Source organism: Ranitomeya imitator, chromosome 1 (genome assembly GCF_032444005.1).
Source record: "Ranitomeya imitator isolate aRanImi1 chromosome 1, aRanImi1.pri, whole genome shotgun sequence".
NCBI classification, from domain to species: Eukaryota; Metazoa; Chordata; class Amphibia; order Anura; family Dendrobatidae; genus Ranitomeya; species Ranitomeya imitator.
Genome location: NC_091282.1, coordinates 655,713,075 through 655,731,647, shown reverse-complemented (window position 1 = coordinate 655,731,647; position 18,573 = coordinate 655,713,075). Strand labels below are relative to the sequence as shown.

Sequence of the window (18,573 nt, the reverse complement as noted above, 5' to 3'; positions counted from 1 at the left end):
CTAAATGGCATTCAAGGACAACTGAAATAACACCCGATTTGCCGTCTTCTTTTTCTGTACGACTTTAGTTACAGTTCTCGATTTCATCATCTCATCAGCCGTCATTCATGTTTATTAAAAATAACTAAATCTTGAGACTTTGCTTTAGAAATCAAACTCATTTAAGGTCCTTTGCCTGCAGCAGACTGGCATTAAAGTGCCACTTAAGCTTCCTTTCATTGATGTCCAGCTCCTAGAGAAGTGATGGCTCCCAGAAGAGAAGCCATCTCTTGAACTTGCCAATATCTTTCTCATTTGCTTTCTTTTCATGAATATATTCACACCTCCACAGAAACAACTGTTCCGTATTCATGCCGCTTGATGGGAACAATGATTGAAAAATAGAAGAGAATTAGATTGCGGGAGATGGAAAGCAGGACACTGAGACCGGGGGGATATAAAGTTGATTATTTCTCACATGGACTATGGATATTTGACCTATAAAATGGTTCCTGGCAGAATCTTATTGTTTCTCCTCATTTATTTCTTAATCTGCATTTTGAGAGCTATTCACCTTGTTTTCTTTATCTCGTAACATAAAAAGTAGCGCTTACAATAAAATATCATACTTAATGTTTATGTCAAGGTGGATGGGAGAAAAATGGCTTTGCAACCAGTAAACTCTGATGTCACTCATTTCCTGGAGAAGAAAAAAATTGTGTAAGGTAAACTCAAATGTAAGTTGGTTGTGAGATTACAACTAGTCGTGTAGTTTCCCAGACAAAAATGTAATTTTTACCCAAAAGCATAAAAAGGATGTCTCACCACAAGCACCCTTCATAATCTGCGGGCACTGAGTTCGATTATGGACACTTCCAGCAAGGTCTAATACATGGTTGGCTAAAGGCTGTCCAAGCGAGAGCTGCTGCCACCCAATGGGGATACTTATTTGAAAATTATATTTGGATGTCCATTCAGCTGGAAAGAAGCCACCATTATTTTACACATCGAGAAACAATGTTATTGGATTCTGATAGCTTGAAATAGTGTTTCCACTGCTCAAAATGTAAAATATTTGCTGGGTGCACACGACCCAAGAAGCTAAGGTACTGGCGTACAGACGTAGACCGATTTCCTTAGGGTAGGAACCCAACTAAACAATCTCCGTTACATAGCCTCCCTGGACTGCTTAGTGGGTGCCCTGAAGAAATATTGATTTTGGGGTTGACTGCAGTCACTCTCCCGAATTCTTGATGTTCTATAGTTCCGTGTGTCCACGCTTAAGCACCTTCTGCATTTTTCCTATTTATGTTTTAATGGCCTCAGCAAACCAACCATAACTAAGCATCATAAAAGCCCTTTATACAGAAAACTAGCGGGAGGGAGCGGTGCCATTCTTCTGTAAGTCAAATGATTAGCAAATTAGCTCCTTCAAGCTTCATGTGTGCCTATGGATTTATTAAGGTTTTCCCTTTTTAAGTCTGGTAATAATTGAAGATTTTACTGTATGTGTGCAATAAGTCAATTTCCTCATTCACTGGTTTTTCTATTACCGTTGATCTTCTCCAGGCGACATTGAAAATCACTTCAGAACCTTCTGGTGAATCCATGTAATCCTGTGTCACATAACTACCATGCAGGAGAGGCATATAGTCACGAAATACACCAAAAGGAACCCTTCATATTTCTTTTATATGGTTCTCATAACGCACCTCCAATTATTGAAGGCGAGTCAGAACTATCAATAATGGAACATTTCCATGCAGAAGTCTGCCTACCTACGACCGAATCATGTCCACTGGAAATATTTATACATAAGGTATGGACAGGACTCCATGTAAAGTGTGGATCTCAAAGACATCACATAACGCCAAAAAATTTAAACATAAGGTCCTGCAAAATTGGGCTGGCCCACTGATCTGGGTCAAGAAGTTGGACCATAGCAGCTGACAGCTGGACCATAGCCAGTCCTCTTGACTGACTTTTCTGACTACCACAGGGCATCATTGTGTGCTTAAGCCAATAAAGGCAAGAGGTCTCAACTTAGCTAACTCAGTTGGCTGTGTCTGGGTCTTTTACATTCTAAGCGACCAAGCAAATACCCCCATTTCATATAATCTTATCATGGATTAAAATGACTACTGGGTTTGACAACCTGTCACCGAAAGCAAATGTAGGCAGCCTAGAATTAAAAAAACTACTACTAGAGCTGAGTATAAAGATATGCAAGGCCTTGGTCCAGCGACCATGTTGGCAGTCTGTAGTTGTCAGACCAGATCCTTGCGAACCTCCACATCCTTGGTGGCCTATTAAGCTGAAAAGGCACCAATGAGGTCTGCATGGCTTTACTCTGGTGGCCAGGACAGACCACCATACAGGCAGCTGGACTGGATCCTGTGAATCATTTTGCTAAACTCTACATAGTACCTTATGAGCTGTTCCTGGACTCTAATGACCCTCCAGTGAAAAGGATAACCTATTGGTTGGAGGAACTCACTAAATTACTCATGTGACCTAACCCAGTGTATATTTCATAAACTGGTAGTAATGAGCAGCATAAAAATGCTATATGGAAAGTGAAATGAGGTCTCCATTACTGTATACAAACCCATTCCTGCCTAATACGTGATGGGTAGAGATAGAGGCTTTCCTAGGGGAATACACTGCTTAGTATGCAGGAAGTGGAGCCTAATTGGAATTCGACCCTTCTACCATTGCATCATGTGACAAAATCCATTAATTGTATGCAGAATGTATAATCACAGTAATCAGGACTCTGTGCATATAAAAACAGAATTAATGGCGCTATACCCCTAGAGGAATAGTGTTTATAGGTACAGTAATTACCAGAGGAAGAATAATTACATGAGATTTGTATATGTCAAGTGTCCAGATTTGTTAAATATGAAGAAACGAACATAAGATAATAGAACAAGAACTAGTTTTTCATTATATAATCCTGTGTTTTTTTATCACAGGGGGCAGTATTATTGCGCCAATATTCTTGTACATAGGGGGCAGTATTATTGCACTAATATTCTTGTACATAGGAGCAGAAAAATAGCAGTTATATCCTTGTACATAGGAGCAGTATTATAGTAGTTATATTCTTGTAGATAGGGGGCAGTATTATAGTAGTTATATTCTTGTACATAGGAGCAGTATTATAGTAGTTACTAGATGGTGGCCCGATTCTAACGCATCAGGTATTCTAGAAATGTATTTATGTATGTATATAGCAGCCACATAGTATATAGCACAGGCCACGTAGTATATAGGAGCCATGTAGTATATAGCAGACAAATACTACGTGGCCTGTGCTATATACTATGTGGCTGCTACAGTGGGGCAAAAAAGTATTTAGTCAGCAATAGTGCAAGTTCCACCACTTAAAAAGATGAGAGGCGTCTGTAATTTACATCATAGGTAGACCTCAACTATGGGAGACAAACTGAGAAAAAAAAATCCAGAAAATCACATTGTCTGTTTTTTTTATAATTTTTTTTGCATATTATGGTGGAAAATAAGTATTTGGTCAGAACCAAACAATCATGATTTCTGTCTCTCACAGACCTGTAACTTCTTCTTTAAGAGTCTCCTCTTTCCTCCACTCATTACCTGTAGTAATGGCACCTGTTTAAACTTGTTATCAATATAAAAAGACACCTGTGCACACCCTCAAACAGTCTGACTCCAAACTCCACTATGGTGAAGACCAAAGAGCTGTCAAAGGACACCAGAAACAAAATTGCAGCCCTGCACCAGGCTGGGAAGACTGAATCTGCAATAGCCAACCAGCTTGGAGTGAAGAAATCAACAGTGGGAGCAATAATTAGAAAATGGAAGACATACAAGACCACTGATAATCTCCCTCGATCTGGGGCTCCACGCAAAATCCCACCCCGTGGGGTCAGAATGATCACAAGAACGGTGAGCAAAAATCCCAGAACCACGCGGGGGGACCTAGTGAATGAACTGTAGAGAGCTGGGACCAATGTAACAAGGCCTACCATAAGTAACACACTACGCCACCATGGACTCAGATCCTGCAGTGCCAGACGTGTCCCACTGCTTAAGCCAGTACATGTCCGGGCCCGTCTGAAGTTTGCTAGAGAGCATTTGGATGATCCAGAGGAGTTTTGGGAGAATGTCCTATGGTCTGATGAAACCAAACTGGAACTGTTTGGTAGAAACACAACTTGTCGTGTTTGGAGGAAAAAGAATACTGAGTTGCATCCATCAAACACCATACCTACTGTAAAGCATGGTGGTGGAAACATCATGCTTTGGGGCTCTTTCTCTGCAAAGGGGCCAGGACGACTGATCCGGGTACATGAAAGAATGAATGGGGTCATGTATCGTGAGATTTTGAGTGCAAACCTCCTTCCATCAGCAAGGGCATTAAAGATGAAACGTGGCTGGGTCTTTCAACATGACAATGATCCAAAGCACACCGCCAGGGCAATGAAGGAGTGGCTTTGTAAGAAGCATTTCAAGGTCCTGGAGTGGCCTAGCCAGTCTCCAGATCTTAACCCTATAGAAAACCTTTGGAGGGAGTTGAAAGTCCGTGTTGCCAAGCGAAAAGCCAAAAACATCACTGCTCTAGAGGAGATCTGCATGGAGGAATGGACCAACATACCAACAACAGTGTGTGGCAACCTTGTGAAGACTTACAGAAAACGTTTGACCTCTGTCATTGCCAACAAAGGATATATTACAAAGTATTGAGATGAAATTTTGTTTCTGACCAAATACTTATTTTCCACCATAATATGCAAATAAAATTATAAAAAAACAGACAATGTGATTTTCTGGATTTTTTTTTCTCAGTTTGTCTCCCATAGTTGAGGTCTACCTATGATGTAAATTACAGACGCCTCTCATCTTTTTAAGTGGTGGAACTTGCACTATTGCTGACTGACTAAATACTTTTTTGCCCCACTGTATATACATACATATTGTAGAATACCCGATGCGTTAATACAGGCCACGCAATATATAACAGTGGCCACGCAGTATATAACACAGCCACGTACTATATAACACAGCCCACGCAGTATATAGCAGCCACACAGTATATAACACAGGCGACGTAGTATATAACACAGGCCACACAGTATATAACACTGGCTACGTAATATATAGCACAGCCCACGCAGTATATAGCAACCACATAGTATATAACACTGCCCACGCAGTATATAACAGTGGCCACGTAGTATATAGCACGCAGTATAGAACATAGCCCACGTAGTATATAGCACAGCCACGTAGTATATAACACTGCCCACGTAGTATATAACACTGCCTATGTAGTATATAGCAGCTACGCGGTATCTAACACAGCCCACGTAGTATACAGCAGTGTGGGCACTATATCCCCGTTAAAAAATAATTAAAATAAAAAATAGTTATATACTCACCCCGGGATCCAGCGAAGCTCCGGCGATACGTGCACAGCTGCCGTCATCTTCCGTTCACAGGATGCATTGCGAAATTACCCGGATGACTTAGCGGTCTCGCGAGACCACTAAGTCTTCTGGGTAATTTCGCAATGCATCGCCGGGAACGGAAAATGGCGGGCAGGTGCGTGCGGCTCGGCGGACTACGGAGGGTGAGAATAGCAGGTTTTTTTTCTTATTATTTTTAACATTACATTTTTTTACTATTGATGCCGCATAGGCAGCATCAATAGTAAAGAGTTGGGGACACACAGGGTTAATAGCAGCGGTTACAGAGTGCGTTACCCACGGCATAACGCGGTCCGTTACCGCCGGCATTAACCCTGTGTGAGCGGTGACTGGAGGGGAGTATGCGGGCGCCGGGCACTGACTGCGGGGAGTAAGGAGCAGGCCATTTTTCTTTCTTGCCGCGACCAATCAGCGACTTGGATTTCCATAACAGACAGAGGCCGCGACCAATGAATATCTGTGACAGACAGACAGAAGGACAGACGGAAGTGACCCTTAGACAATTATATAGTAGATATTCTTGTGCATAGGAGGCAGTATTATCTACTATATACTTGTCTAAGGGTCACTTCCGTCTGTCCTTCTGTCTTTCTGTCTGGCTCGGATATTCATTGGTCGCGGCCTCTGTCTGTCATGGAAATGCAAGTCGCTGATTGGTCTCGCCAGCTGCCTGTCATGGCTGCCGCGACCAATCAGCGACGGCCACAGTCCGATTAGTCCCTCCCTACTCCCCTGCAGTCAGTGCCCGGCGCCCGCTCCATACTCCCCGCAGTCAGCGCCCGCTCCATACTCCCCTCCAGTCACCGCTCATACAGGGTTAATGCCAGCGGTAATGGACCGCGTTTTGCCCTGGGTAACTCACTCCGTTACCGCCGCTATTAACCCTGTATGACCAAGTTTTTACTATTGATGCTGCATATGCAGCATCAATAGTAAAAATATCTAATGTTACAAATAATAATAATTAAAAAAAACGTTATTCTCACCCTCCAACGTGCCCCCTCTCCTCGGCAGTGCAAGTGGCAGGTTCCGGTGCCAAAGATGCTATGCGATAAGGACCTGCCATGACGTCAAGGTCATGTGACCGCGACGTCATCACAGGTCCTGCGCTCATACCAACCCTGGGACCGGAAGCTGCCGCGTGCACCGCACACAAGCGCCAGGGGCCCTCGGAAGGTGAGTATATGTTTATTTTTTATTTTAAGTCTTTTTTAACCTGTTACATACGTGGCTGGGCAATATACTTCGTGGCTGGGCAATATACTATGTGACTGGGCAGTATATTACGTGTCTGCTATATACTATGTGTCTGTGCTGTATGCTACATGGCTCTGTGCTGTATACTATGTCGCTGTGCAATATACTACGTGGCTGGGCAATATACTACGTGGCTGGGCAATATATACGTGACTGGGCAATATACTACGTGACTGGGCAATATACTACGTGACTGGGCAATTTACTACGTGACTGGGCAATATACTACGTGACTGGGCAATATACTACGTGGCTGGGCAATATACTACATCACTGGGCAATATACTACGTAGCTGGGCAATATAGTATGTGACTGGGCAATATACTACGTGGCTGGGCAATATACTACGTGGTTGGGCAATATACTACGTGGTTGGGCAATATACTACGTGGCTCTGCTATATACTATGTGGCTGGGCAATATACTACGTGACTGGGCAAAATACTACGTGGCTGGACAATATACTACGTGGCTGGGCAATATACTATGTGGCTGGGCAATATACTACGTGACTGGGCAATATACTACGTGACTGGGCAATATACTACATGACTGGGCAATATACTACGTGGCTGGGAAATATACTACATCACTGGGCAATATACTACGTAGCTGGGCAATATAGTACGTGACTGGGCAATATACTACGTGGCTGGGCAATATACTACGTGGTTGGGCAATATACTACGTGGCTGGGCAATATACTACGTGGGCTGTGCAATATACTACGTGGACATGCATATTCTAGAATACCCGATGCGTTAAGAATCGGGCCACCATCTAGTAGTGGTTATATTCTTGTACATAGAAGCAGTAAAATAGTAGTTATAGTCTTGTGCATAGGGGCAGTATTATAGTATATTCTTGTACATAGGGGCAGTATTATAGTAGTTATATTCTTGTACACAGGGAGCAGTGTTATAGTAGTTATATTCTTGTATATAGGGGCAATATTATAGTAGTTATATTCTTGTGCATAGGAGGCAGTATTATAGTAGTTATATTCTTGTACATAGCTGCAGTATTATAGTAGTTATATTCTTGTACATAGGAGCAGTATTATAGTAGTTATATTCTTGTACATAGGAGCAGTAATATAGTAGTTATATTCTTGTACATAGGGGCAGTATTATAGTAGTTATATTCTTGTACATAGGGAGCAGTATTATAGTAGTTACCGTATATACTCGAGTATAAGCCGACCCTAGTATAAGCCGACCCCCCTAATTTTGCCACAAAAAACTGGGAAAACTTAATGACTCGAGTATAAGCCTAGGGTGGAAAATGCAGCAGCTACCGGTAAATGTCAAAAATAAAAATAGATACCAATAAAAGTAAAATTGAGACATCAGTAGGTTAAGTGTTTTTGAATATCCATATTGAATCAGGAGCCCCATATAATGCTCCATACAGTTTATAATGGCCCCATAAGATGCTCCATATTAAAATACGCCCCATATAATGCTCCATATACAAATGTGCCACATATAATGCTCCATGCAGTTCATTATGGCCCCATAGATGCTCCATATAAAAATGTGCCACATATAATGCTCCATACAGTTCATTATGGCCCCATAGATGCTCCATATAACAATGTGCCCGATATAATGCTCCATACCATTCATTATTGCCCCATAGATGCTCCATATAAAGCTGTGCCACATATAATGGTCCATACTGTTCATTATTGCCCCAGAGATGCTCCATATAATGCTGTGTCACATATAATGCTCTATACCGTTCATTATTGCCCCATAGATACTCCATTTAAAGCTGTGCCATATATAATGCTCCATACCGTTCATTATTGCCCCATAGAAGCTCCATATAAAGCTGTGCCACATATAATGCTTCATACCGTTCATTACCCCATAGATGCTCCATATAAAGCTGTGCCACATATAATGCTCCATACCGTTCATTATTGGCCCATAGATGCTCCATATAAAGCTGTGCCACATATAATGCTCCATACCGTTCATTACCCCATAGATGCTCCATATAAAGCTGTGCCACATATAATGCTCCATACCGTTCATTATTGCCCCATAGATGCTCCATATACAGTTAAGTCCATATATATTTGGACAGAGACAACATTTTTCTAATTTTGGTTATAGACATTACCACAATAAATTTTAAACAAAACAATTCAGATGCAGTTGAAGTTCAGACTTTCAGCTTTCATTTGAGGGTATCCACATTAAAATTTGATGAAGGGTTTAGGAGTTTCAGCTCCTTAACATGTGCCACCCTGTTTTTAAAGGGACCAAAAGTAATTGGACAATTGACTCCAAGGCTATTTCAGGGACAGGTGTGGGCAATCCCTTCGTTATGTCATTCTCAATTAAGCAGATAAAAGGCCTGGAGTTGATTTGAGGAGTGGTGCTTGCATTTGGAAGGTTTTGCTGTGAAGTAAACATGCGGTCAAAGGAGCTCTCCATGCAGGTGAAGCAAGCCATCCTTAAGCTGCGAAAACAGAAAAAAACCAACCCAGAAAGTGCTACAATATTAGGAGTGGCAAAATCTACAGTTTGGTACATCCTGAGAAAGAAAGAAAGCACTGGTGAACTCATCAATGCAAAAAGACCTGGGCGCCCACGGAAGACAACAGTGGTGGATGATCGCAGAATAATCTCCATGGTGAAGAGAAACCCCTTCACAACAGCCAACCAAGTGAACAACACTCCCCAGGAGGTAGGCGTATCAATATCCAAATCTACCATAAAGTGAAGACTGCATGAAAGTAAATACAGAGGATTCACTGCACGGTGCAAGCCACTCATAAGCATCAGGAATAAAAAGGCTAGACTGGACTTTGCTAAAAAAACATCTAAAAAAGCCAGCACAGTTCTGGAAGAACATTCTTTGGACAGATGAAACCAAGATCAACCTCTACCAGAATGATGGAAGATGGAAAGAGAAAAGTATGGCGAAGGCGTGGTACAGCTCATGATCCAAAGCATACCACATCATCTGTAAAACACGGCGGAGGCAGTGTGATGGCTTGGGCATGCATGGCTGCCAGTGGCACTGGGGCACTAGTGTTTATTGATGATGTGACACAGGACAGAAGCAGCCGAATGAATTCTGAGCTATTCAGAGCCGCCATACTTTGTGCTCAGATCCAGCCAAACTGATTGGTCGTCGTTTCATACTACAGATGGACAATGACCCAAAACATAAAGCCAAAGCAACCCAGGAGTTTATTAAAGCAAAGAAGTGGAATATTCTTGAATGGCCAAGTCAGTCACCTGATCTCAACTCAATTGAGCAGCATTTCACTTGTTAAAAACTAAACTTCAGACAGAAAGGCCCACAAACAAACAGCAACTGAAAACCACCGCAGTGAAGGCCTGGCAGAACATCAAAAAGGAGGAAACACAGCGTCTGGTGATGTCCATGAGTTCAAGACTTCAGGCAGTCATTGCCAATAAAGGGTTTTCAACCAAGTACTAGAAATGAACATTTTATTTAAAATTATTTAATCTGTCCAATTACTTTTGGTCTCCTTAAAAACAGGGTGGCACATGTTAAGGAGCTGAAACTCCTAAACCCTTCATCCAATTTTAATGTGGATACCCTCAAATGAAAGCTGAAAGTCTGAACTTCAACTGCATCTGAATTGTTTTGTTTAACATTCATTGTGGTAATGTCTATAACCAAAATTAGAAAAATGTTGTCTCTGTCCAAATATATATGGACTTAACTGTAAAGCTGTGCCACATATAATGCTCCATACCGTTCATTATTGCCCCATAGATGCTCCATATAAAGCTGTGCCACATATAATGCTCTATACCGTTCATTATTGCCCCATAGATACTCCATTTAAAGCTGTGCCATACATAATGCTCTATACCATTCATTATTGCCCCATAGATGCTCCATATAAAGCTGTGCCGCATATAATGCTCCATACAATTCATTATTGCCCCATAGATGCTCCATATAAAGCTGTGCCACATATAATACTCCATACAATTCATTATTGCCCCATAGATGCTCCATATAAAGCTGTGCCACATACTGTATAATGCTCCATACAATTCATTATTACCCCAGATGCTCCATATAAAGCTGTGCCATATATAATGCTCTATACCATTCATTATTGTCCCGTAGATGCTCCACTTAAAGCTGTGCCATATATAATGCTGCTGCTGCAATAAAAAAAAATGACATACTCACCTCTCTTGCTGCCCGCAGCTCCTCAGCGTCCCGTCTCTCCGCAGTGACTGTTCACGCAGAGGGCGGCGCGCACACTAATACGTCATCGCGCCCTCTTACCTGAACAGTCACAGCAAGAGGACGAGAAGACGGAGCGGCGCCCGGCGGGTGGAACGCGGACAGGTAAATATGAAATACTCACCTGCTCCCGGCGCCCCTGGCTCCTTCTCCCGGACAGATGGTCTCCGGGCACTGCAGCCTCTTCCTCTGTCAGCGGTCACTGGCACCGCTCATTGCAGGAATAAATATGCGGCTCCAGCCCTATGGGAGTGGAGTCCATATTCATTACTTTAATGAGCGGTACCACGTGACCGCTGAACAGAGGAAGAGCTGCGGCACCCGAAGACCACGGGACAGGCAGGGACAGCGCCAGGAGCACCGGAAGCAGGTGAGTATGCAACAGTCCTCTCTCCTCCTCACCGACCCTGCCGCCGACCATGACTCAAGTATAAGCCGAGAGGGGCACTTTCAGCCCAAAAATTTGGGCTGAAAATCTCGGCTTATACTCGAGTATATACGGTATATTCTTGTACATAAGGGCAGGATTATAGTAGTTATATTCTTGTACATAGGGAGCTGTATTATAGTAGTTATATTCTTGTACATAGGAGGCAGTATTATAGTAGTTATATTCTTGTACATAGGGAGCAGTATTATAGTAGTTATATTCTTGTACATAGCTGCAGTATTATAGTAGTTATATTCTTGTACATAGGAGGCAGTATTATAGTAGTTATATTCTTGTACATATGAGCAGTATTATAGTAGTTATATTCTTGTACATAGGGACAGTATTATAGTAGTTATATTCTTGTACATAAGGGGCAGTATTATAGTATTTATATTCTTGCACATAGGGGACAGTATTATAGCAGTTATATTCTTGAACATATGAGCAGTATTATAGTAGTGATATTCTTGTACATAGGAGCAGTATTATAGTAGTTATATTGTACATAATAGGCAATGTGGGTAAATATGTATGATAAGCTATACCTTTTTTATCTACATTATTTGGAAACTTTCTTTCAAGAAAGTCATTAAAGCATTTTCTTGTTTGACTCACTTGTACTTTCATTGCCTAATTTACGACTACACTCTGAATCACCCACGTGGGAAACAGATGACAGCAGACATTACTCTTTTTCCTTCCTTTTTTTATTATTATATTTTTTTTTTTACAAATTTTACATTCACTGTCTTTATAAAAATGCAGATGATGTCAGTCAATACAGAAGGACAATGGGTCATTTAGTCCGGAGAGTCGGACTTTTATATGTTTATAATAAGGGGTGAAGGGTGCAATTGTGTGTAAGGGTGAACCAGTCAGGAACCTGCCATAGACATTAATCTTACCTGATTAACTGAAAGATCTTCTGAGGGGGAGGATACCTTGCATGGTGCCTCCATATTAAGTCTCATGCTCAAAATCAACTGGTTAACCATTGGTTACCACCCCGGTGGAGGTGGGAAACAAAAAAAACTTGCATGTTAGGATGAAATCACCGAGAAATTGGAGGCCACCACTGGTTTATCTCCAGGGGCTTTCTACCAGGGGCTACCTTACAAAGTGACTCTTTCACCTTTGTGTGGACACATGGTACATTTTTAGTAGATCTTCTAGGGTGAAGTCATAGAATGTTTTTTTAATATTAATGACACTCGGGCTCCAATGGTGTCAACCTAGACCCCAATTTCTGGACAATTTAGTTTTTCTCTGCTAAATTCATTAAAAAATTATCACAAAAAGTCCATGTGGGTGAGGAGCTTAAAGAAGCTTTCTCATGAAGTCCGAGCATCAACCGCTCTGGCCATTCATTTCAATTTGCGATTTGTTGTACTATATTTTTCCTTTAGTAGCCAACTAGATGATATGAAGACAACCCCTTTAAACAACTGACCCTTTAACTTTTCCTACACTTGGCGCTTCCGTGCCTAGGGAAGATATCAGAAGAAAAGAATTGGCAGTGATTTTTTTTTTCGAATTTAACAAATGTTGAACGTGTTGATGTTTTTGTGGGGACTTAATTGGGTATGAAGCACTATTGCTGGCGCGCACGTCTGCGATCTTCAGAGCTTGTCACTCTAAATTGTAACATAATTAATTCAGATCTCACGTTTTATGTAAAAATCAATTAGCACAAGAAAAGCGGCCAATCGCTTTCTGGATAGACGCCAAAAAGTTTTTTTAATTTATTTCCCCAGCTTTTCCTAAAATCTTCTGCTTTTCAGGAGTTGAGCATCTGCACAGTGCCATGCTTATCCACCGGTCAGGTGTGGCATTGATCCATTCAGTTTGATTTTGCCAAGTAGCAAGTGGAGCGCTGGCAGTTAAATCTTTTACACAAAAATTAAGCAGATTAGTATAAAGACAATTATTTTCACCAAAAAATAGTTTTTAGATACTGATGAAAAAAATATCCTGTGACTTCTGGGCAATGTTTGAAAAGTGGAGATAAGAGGAAATAGGGCTTCATATTGTATTTTTGGATGTAGCCCTAATTCTGGTTCACATCTCCATTAAAAACAGGAGTACCATGTGCTGGGTTGCTGCAGCCCTCGTCTTCCCATACCTTATAGATATGGCCTCCCAATTCTTTCTCATATTATAGAACTTGTAGAAAGGGGAAGCCGTGAATAGGTTCACACCAACCATAAAGTAGGAGGTTAAAGCCTCATTTTTGCCCCAGTGGTATACACGGCCTTGCTGAAAACCTTGGTAGAATTTTTCATTAAGTTTTGTTTATGGCCAAGTTCACTTGACCACTGGAGGGGATAGGTGACCAAATGAAGGCCATATGGGAACCATCAACGGAAAATTTTGGACAGGAAACATCAAAATAAAGAACTAAGGGAATATGGAAACTAAATCGGACCATACAGCACCCAAAGTCCTGAACGTAGTGTCAAGTGGAGCACCCAAAAAGCACCCAAAAGATGATAACCACTCCGTGACAAAATAAATACAGACTTGTGTTGCTACAATCGCACTGTTCATAATACTAGATTGAAATAAGGCACACATGTACACAGACTATCCATTGAGCTAACTTGATTCAAACAAAGGCAGAGCCACAAGGCCGAGAACCTCTTACTCTTCTCAAGGAACTTGACGTCTTGGCCAACTCTGTTCGGACACTCGTTAAAAGAGGCAGTAGGTCAGAGCCCCGTTCAGTTTGAGCACACAGTGCTTATATCTTGGCTGGCATACATCACCCTGATCGTGAATATATAACGCTCATGTACAGTAAGTCACCAGGGATTTAAGGACAGCCGAGACGAGACAGTTGACTTGCGATACTGATAAAGTGAGAAAATCATAATATGGTGGGCCACCATTGTTACCTAATCTTAAGTGGGGGAGGTCACATTATAGCCTGCCTCAGGCACCAACATCTATTCCCCAATATGTTTCTTTTTTAACTATACATTTTCAGTAATATAGAAGTGAGTTTCTTGCCCCTACACAGTAGGGTATTAAACCTCCTTTTATATGGAGTTAGGTTGTGAAATATATATTTATATCTTTATATATATACACACATGGATGTATATATATGTTAATTTACATTTGTTCTATTCCTCTTGAGGTATCCTTTCGTTGTATCCAACTGCATCCAAAAACATTTCCTCAACACATTCCTCATTAGTGGTATTTTACGGCTCAGGGACACAGATAAAGTCCATTGAATTGATCTGTTGATTGGTATGATGTGTGATGTTACTCCAATGGTTAGCCCTCCCAATACTGTCAACTTTCGATGGACCAACCAAAGGTCATTGGACGTCATCGTAGGTCAACAGATCATGCTCTCCAAATAGAGGAAAACGGTGTAGTTAGGTAGAATACTTAAAAGTGAACAGCAGTTGTCTACCACCCAACAGAGTCCCACCATGGCTTCACATAAGGCCAGCTGATGGGATGTTAGTGGCTTAGTTCATCTTAACGCTTCCCACCACTCTCCAGTCCTTTAACACAACATTCCTGTTTGCTGGAGAAGAGTTGACATAGATGTTTTTGAAGCACTCTTTTAGAGTTTTAGAACACCAAGGCAAATTTCATAGCATCTGTTTTCACATTACTGAAGTTTGAAGAGTCTTTTGTTTGGTATAACTTTCAGAAGTGATCATTAATACTTAAATTGGTTTCCCTCCTTTACTGGGGAAGATGGCAAGAACAATGGGTTTGTAGACATCTCTGGTCTCAAAGACAGGGTTCTTTTCACCATACTCCTCTGCATTGGGGTTTGCTCTGTGTAGCTGTGTTGGCGAGAAAGAAAAACACTGTGGCTATCCATGGGCACTGGGGTGCCTGTTGAATGCATCCTTGTGAGGAGAGGAGGTGGATGTTGTCTGCTACTTTGTCCTAGGCTATGCTGCCTTGAAACTAATGGCCCTCCTGGACCTATGTTCATGAGCTTGTGCCCAGAGGATAGAGAATGTCTCTGGGATGGGTGTCTAGATTGTTTTTCCAAACAAGACTGAGGAGTAACATCTGGTGGAATGTCCAGTCTCCTGGGCAGACTGTCTCTTGGAAGCGTGGAGGAGCTATAGTAAGGAGCACTTTCAGTGTCGGGAATTTGGGGCTGTACTCTGTTCATGAATGATACAGGGGAATGAGGACTGACGGCTTGTGGGCTTAAGGCCATCATTCCTGACATTTTTCTTGGTGACCCTCCACCTTCTGGAAGGTGTTTTAGAAGTTCATCAAGTGTGGTCATCTCACCACCTTTTGGAAGATAACACTGCGAATGACGGTTCAAAGCCCTTTCAGAGTTGGGTATCTTTTTATCATCTGCATAGCTAGAAAGAGGTTGGTCGTATCCATGCATGCTGCTTGGTAGGACCAGAGTACTAGGAAACTGGAATATTTGGGAGTTTGAAACGGGGAAATGAAACACGGGGCTCTTGCTTTGGATCTCTTTAGCATTATTACAGTTCTGGTTTCTTTCCCATTGGTTCTTAAAGGCTTTGAGGTTCTTCATTGGCAGTTCTGGCGTGGACTCTGGGGTTGGAAGACCCTGAAGCTCTGGATGTTCCTTGCCTCCAGCTTTGGTCGTCTCTGTTGGCTGTTCTTTGTCACTGTGAAGAAGAGTGGTATAGAGTTTAGGAGAAGTTGCTTCCATCATTCCTTCCTTGGACTGACTGTCTAGTAGGCCATTCATTTTTGCCAAACTCCTCAGGGAAAGTGGTCGTTGAAGATTGGATTCTGGATCCTTAGTATTATGTTTGCTTTTCTGAAACATATGGTTGCAGTAACAGGACACAAACAGTCCAGAGAAGATAGCTCCAACCACAAAGGCTACAAAGACGCATCCGATAAGGAAAGTGAAGTGGACTGTCTTGGTTGAATCTTTTCCCATGACCTCCTGATGTTTACCTTCAAGAGAATAGAGAAATATACAATTTAATTATTATTGTAATGTGACCAGACTCACCTTCTGGCCTTCATATCAGCCACAATTATATAAAATTTGTATAGTGGTATTTATTAATGCATGGTGTGACTCTATAGCTTTGCTAGTAAGTCAACAGTAAGTCAAAAGCATTGTATGGTGCTGTAATTTCGATATTGCATGATACTTAAACACAGTCATGGTATTATTTGTACACTATGGACAGGAAGTGCACACAAACTATACCGCACATCACCCAACATAAGGCATGTTGCCACCCAACCTCAGGCACATGACCCGTAACCGCAAACATTCTCCTCCACATTTGTAGTCAAAATAATAGCCGTAAGTCTTTTCACAAATAACTCTGATGCTGCTCATCTCTTTTACAGTCTGAAGTTATTCTTCATTTTTTTTTTATACTTTTAGTATTCAAGTGCTCTTTAAAAATGCAGCCAAGACTCTGCACTTGTTCCAAACTTTCAGTCACTAAACCAAAAGTTTGTTTAGCAAGAAAATATAGAATCGAGTTTAAAATTCTACTCAGGTACAGAAATAAAAAAACTCCACAAAACCTTGTCTTGCTCCTTTGAGATCGGAAAAAAACACAACAAAACGATGAAGGAACAGCTAAGGGCCCAATTATCTGTACAGTCTCAGAGCAGGGTTTCAGTGCTCTGCAATGTTCAAAGTCAATAATGATGACAGCTAAACTAAAAAACAATCAAAATGGGGGGGGGGGGGCGCTAATTCATAAATCAGATGGTAAGTATGACTTTTTTGTATGTTAAGCTTTTCTGCCCCCAAACCCTACCATAATTTGGAATTTGTTATACTTGCACAATTTGCTTACGCAAACTTGCTTGTCTTGCTAAACTTTAGGTAGGTAGGCCACAATATAATTTTATATTTGCTTTAAGTTCATATGTGATTGAAAGTTTCAATGTTTAGTCCAAACCACAAGGCTAAGCTACATAACTAGGATAGCCAATTCTGGGTCACAGCAAAATCTAAGACAATTCTACATTTACTTTTTTACATAAATTCGCACTGAAACAATACTTTGCAGGTTCTGAAGGTTCAGAGCATCATTTCTCTTTTTTTGTTGGTTATATACTATATAGAAGTTTTGAGTGAAAAAGTGCAATGGAACAGCAGGAAAATGGTCCCGTGTACAATCTCGGTCTCAATGCCCCTTATTACTAGGTCCTTGTACATTTCATTGAGTCTTTTTACAGAATTGAGTAAGCTAATAATCTGAGCCGGTTCTTCCTGGTGACCTGAAGTTCTCTTGAACATCTCCTCTAAGAAGCATTGTCCCGCCGATTACATTATTCGCTTTTCCTCTATCTCTTGTGTCTGACTCATGTCGCAAAAGAGACCAAAGTGATGTTTCTGGAGAAGAAGCCGCAGAGTCGCATCAGACATCAAGGAGCTCGGAAAATCTATGCAATGTGCCATTCAAACCTCAGAAAAAGAGTCTCAGTCATTGTTGTGTTAGCTAATGTAACCGGCCTTCATCCCTAAAGACTGCCTAGCATGAGCTGAGCCCTAGACCCGAGACAACTACATTCAAACTAGCGAGTGCTGAGTGTTAGTAATGGAATGAAAGGCGGGAGCCAATCAAACCGGAGCGCGCTCAGCTGCCGAGAGGTAATGAGCTCTCTCCTTCAAAGCCATGACAGAAGGTAGGGCAATCACAAAAACTAATACACCACTTTTATAATCACACACCGACTCCTCCATGGCTCCCTCTAATCTTTCCACACTTGGAATTGTTACATTTTTTTTTTCCAAAAGCTTTGACGTTCTTGGAGTAATTTCCTTTACAGAAAGTGTCGGGAAATTGCATTTTCTTTGTATCCTATTCTAGAATCAATTATTTTAACCTAATTCATGCTGAGGTGAGGACTGGGGACGAAGAGGGAGATAATTATTTCTCAACTTCAAGATCTATGAATAATCGAAAGTTTGTTTTTTTTCTAATTTTTTCCCCATTTGTTAAAGATTGATGCACTTCAGAGTCAGATTCATATCTGAGACAGGTATAAATAGACTAGCTCTATATTTACTTTGCTGCCAGCGGGAGTGTGGTTGAGTTTCACTGACAGAGATAGGGTGTTTTTTTTGCCAATTCTGCAAACATTTTCAAATTTGTCACCATTCGTGATGTAAAATGACTTGTTAACTGAAGCTTATACTCATCTGTGCAAAACGAAGTAACAGCTCAAGAAAG

General features: G+C 41.4%; 1 protein-coding gene across 5 annotated transcripts in view; it reads right to left on the bottom strand.

Annotated features, from left to right (window-relative positions):
- The window catches only part of SEMA6C (semaphorin 6C), a 295,200-nt gene that overhangs the window by 95,708 nt on the left and 180,919 nt on the right, over positions 1–18,573 (bottom strand). For 4 of the 5 annotated variants that reach the window (XM_069728756.1, XM_069728757.1, XM_069728754.1 and 1 more), the window contains one exon: positions 12,082–16,321. The exons of the other annotated variant lie outside the window; for it this stretch is intronic. In XM_069728756.1, the coding sequence (XP_069584857.1) occupies positions 15,072–16,321 (1,250 nt within the window). In that variant the 3' untranslated portion in view covers positions 12,082–15,071. Of the gene's footprint in view, positions 1–12,081; positions 16,322–18,573 lie in introns of those variants that run through there. 5 annotated transcript variants of the gene reach the window in all.